Genomic DNA, 3359 nt, shown 5'->3' on the forward strand with positions numbered 1-3359 from the left:
TGTGTGTGTGTGTGTGTGTGTGTGTGTGTGTGTGTTTTAATGCAATTTGGCTACTGGTGACTTGTAGTACAGAGAATAAAAGAGTCTTTGGTCCCTTCTGCTGCCATCATAGTGACAAAAATAAGCCTGAATGTGTTTTAAATATTGATCACGTCAACACATAAGATTAAATATTTGCAATATAAACAACTGTGTCATTAAGTATACTACCCCAGTGCGTACTTTATTGGAATTTTACTTGCTACTGTTACAAATAGTGGTGCTAATCTCTACTTAAGTAGAGCAGGGCTGCACAATGATGTTCTTGGGCGATTCTTTTGTCTATGAATGTTGAAAAAAGTGTGAAACAGCCATCACAGGGCTAAAGGTGACGTCTTGAATGTCTTGTATTTCAAAAACCAAAAAATATTCAGTTTACAAGAACATAAAACAAAGAAAAGCAAGAAATTGTCACAATGGAGAAGCGGGAAGTAAGGAGTTTTTACTTAAAAAAATGAACTAAACGAAAGTAGTTGCTGAAGGACCATTCACTGACATGGCTCCATAGCTGTTGAGTTTACACTGCTCATGTTGAACTGAAAATATGGTCACACAATTTTTGTAAAATCAAACGCAAGTGAAATATGCCGTGAAATTTGATCTATTTTCAAAGATCGACTCAGGATTCAACTGACCTCTTGAGTTGCTCTTTAAAACTGACTCTAAAACATTTACATTTCATGCAAATTTTTTCCCCTCTCTTTTCTCCACTCTACCACCTCCCATTTTGTTTACAGGCCTGACATACACTATTGTTGGGAATGGCGAGTACAGTCACTACCACACCATGTTGGGCTTAAAAACACGGAGGCCGGCGATTCTGTTCAGTGCGCTCCAGGACTCTAACTATCAACTCCTTTGCTTTCATGGTCGCATAAGACTCCACATGAGAATATCCTGAGGCCAAATGTCCCCGCCTTGATGAGCTGTAACATGTCACCAACGTGTCTGTCGCTGTTAAAAGAAAAGTGGACTGGATGCGTGTCTGGAATATGCACAGGTCCTGAAGTGCGTGTGTGTACTTTACCTTGTGGTCATGTAGTCGGCTCTGTGGCCTGCGGGTGAAGAGAGAAAAGAGCAGAGATGTGAGGGTGCGTAGACATGCCAGGACCTGTCTCTCAGGTCCCTGCGGTACATTTTGCATACGGCTAGTGAAGCATTTGAAACCTGCCATCTGTCCGCAACCGCAGCTCATAGCTTGCACAGACTAATACAGGTACTACTTTAGCTACATTACAATTATGGTACAAACAAACATCCACCACAAGTAGGCACACATAGGGCTGGGCAATAATTCAACGTGCTAATTTATTGTCTTTCAATGGAATCATATTGTGATTAAATCATATATCGTGGTATACAATCACGTGGATAAGAACAAGCACATACTATCTCAATTTTCTCAGAAAATCTTTTTCTGCAACATTCTGAGGGAATATCATTTGAAGAATTTTTTTAACATCGCACTTTTTTTGTGCCGGCATGTAAACAACGTCAGTGTATAGCTGGAAAACAAACATTTATTTTTTCTGTATAATTTCACTTGAAACAGTTTACCGCATTAGTGACAATTATTTATCTAAAATCTCATTGTGAAACATATTTTATTTCAGCACCAATTGTCAGCCCAACAAGAACATTGCAATATCGATATTGATGTATTTCTTCAAGAATATTGTGATATCTGATTTTCTCCATATCGCCCAGCCCTAGGCACACAGACACACTAATCATTTCATCAATCACAGTTTGGACAGGCAAAGTAAGATTAAGCACAAAATAGCTTCCAAATGGTTTTGGAGAACAGGAGTAGTTTCGTTTGTGTGGCCATCTGTTCCTGTGAACGGGATCTGACCCGTCTGTGTGACTCCAGCTCATTGACAACAATATGATTAAGGAGCATGTAGGAGAAGCAGGAGGCTTTTCTCTTCCAAGTAAGCATGCGGCTCCATTACTCATTAAGTGGACCGTTTGACTGAGACCACCAGGACTGCTGGTTAGGACAATGACTGACTGACAATGTCTGTGTTGACGGTAAATTAGCTGAGGCCTTGAGGAGATCCCACTGATATAGACCAAAGAGAGACCGGCGTAATGACCGCCACCCCTCTAATGCACAGCAGTCAATTAAGTAGCAAGAAAATCAATCATGAAGACAGATAATACAAGTTTACAATTCCCCGCAGCTCTGGCTTGCCTGGCTAAAACCCAGATTACAATCTAGGAGCTGTGAGGAGTGGAAAAAGCAGGTAAAAAATGAGTAAGTTTGTAAGACTGCTAAAAATAAAAAAGGACACAATCCAATAACTAATCATTAGTTATGTTGTCTGTTTAGACACTGATTACGGCTAATATACACCCTCATTATATCTGGAAGAAGGCAACGCACAAAGTGAAAGTGGATTTATCATTAAGATGTACAAGTATAAAAGTAAAGGGAACGTGACTGTACCTTCACCAAGTGTCCTCTTCAGTAAGTCATGTTTGGCCTGCAGTTTGGAGATGAGATTACTGCCCTCCAGAAACTCCCGGAATTTCTGTGGAGAATTGAGAGTAATTACATAGCGGCCCTGAGTGCCAGCCAGAGCACCCGCTCTTGAAACAGCAATCTGTGATAAGAAAGCCAAGGGCAAAGGACACGCTGAGTCTTTTAAAAGCCTTTATCAGAGCATGTCCATCTTTAGACTAGAACACGATAGTAGTTAGCCTTACAAAAAGGAAATATTTTGGGAGAGCTACCCCTCTGCCAGCTGATCAAAGATTTCAAAGAGGCTTGGTGCAAGAGATTCAGTCTTTTAAGTCCAACTAAATTTGGACTGAAGCACAGATTATGCTTTTTTTAAAGTCCAGACAAAAGCTTTGAGTTCATTTTCTCGTTTTACATATTTTTGTGGCAGATATTTAACAGAGTATATTTTTCACTTCTTTTAAAACATCTAAGCATAGAAAAATGTAACCAGGGCTATGTCTATAAAAGAAATGTATTTCTATTTCCATACAGAAATAAAAAACACATCTCTGAAGTGTTTTCCCTTTGTATTTTCTCACTTATTCACCAGCGTCCCCTTCTCTTAAACCACACATCTCCACTCACCATAAAGTAGAATTGTTCCGTCTCCTGCTGGTTGGCCCTCCTCTTGGCGATGCTGGGTTTGCTGAGGTACGTCTCCGACACAGTGGACTTGACCGACTCCGTAGATCGGCTGTGGTGGAAACACTCGGACACATCGTAGTCTTCAATGGTCACCATGTCCTGGATTGTGGTCAGAGTGGCCTCCGACGTCTTTTTGATCTGGAGATATAAGAGATTGGGTGGGGGT

The 3359-nt window shown here is 40.6% G+C and overlaps 1 protein-coding gene across 4 annotated transcripts in view; it reads right to left on the bottom strand.

The window, feature by feature from the left end:
* The window catches only part of srgap1a (SLIT-ROBO Rho GTPase activating protein 1a), a 94996-nt gene that overhangs the window by 29190 nt on the left and 62447 nt on the right, over nucleotides 1–3359 (bottom strand). For all 4 annotated transcript variants that reach the window (XM_032524712.1, XM_032524713.1, XM_032524714.1 and 1 more), the window contains exons 9-11: nucleotides 3134–3331; nucleotides 2492–2576; nucleotides 1067–1094 (exon numbers count right to left, since the gene is read on the bottom strand). In XM_032524712.1, coding sequence (XP_032380603.1) covers nucleotides 1067–1094; nucleotides 2492–2576; nucleotides 3134–3331 — 311 coding nt within the window. The remainder of the gene's footprint in view (nucleotides 1–1066; nucleotides 1095–2491; nucleotides 2577–3133; nucleotides 3332–3359) is intronic.

Source organism: Etheostoma spectabile, chromosome 8, assembly GCF_008692095.1.
Source record: "Etheostoma spectabile isolate EspeVRDwgs_2016 chromosome 8, UIUC_Espe_1.0, whole genome shotgun sequence".
NCBI classification, from domain to species: domain Eukaryota; kingdom Metazoa; phylum Chordata; class Actinopteri; order Perciformes; family Percidae; genus Etheostoma; species Etheostoma spectabile.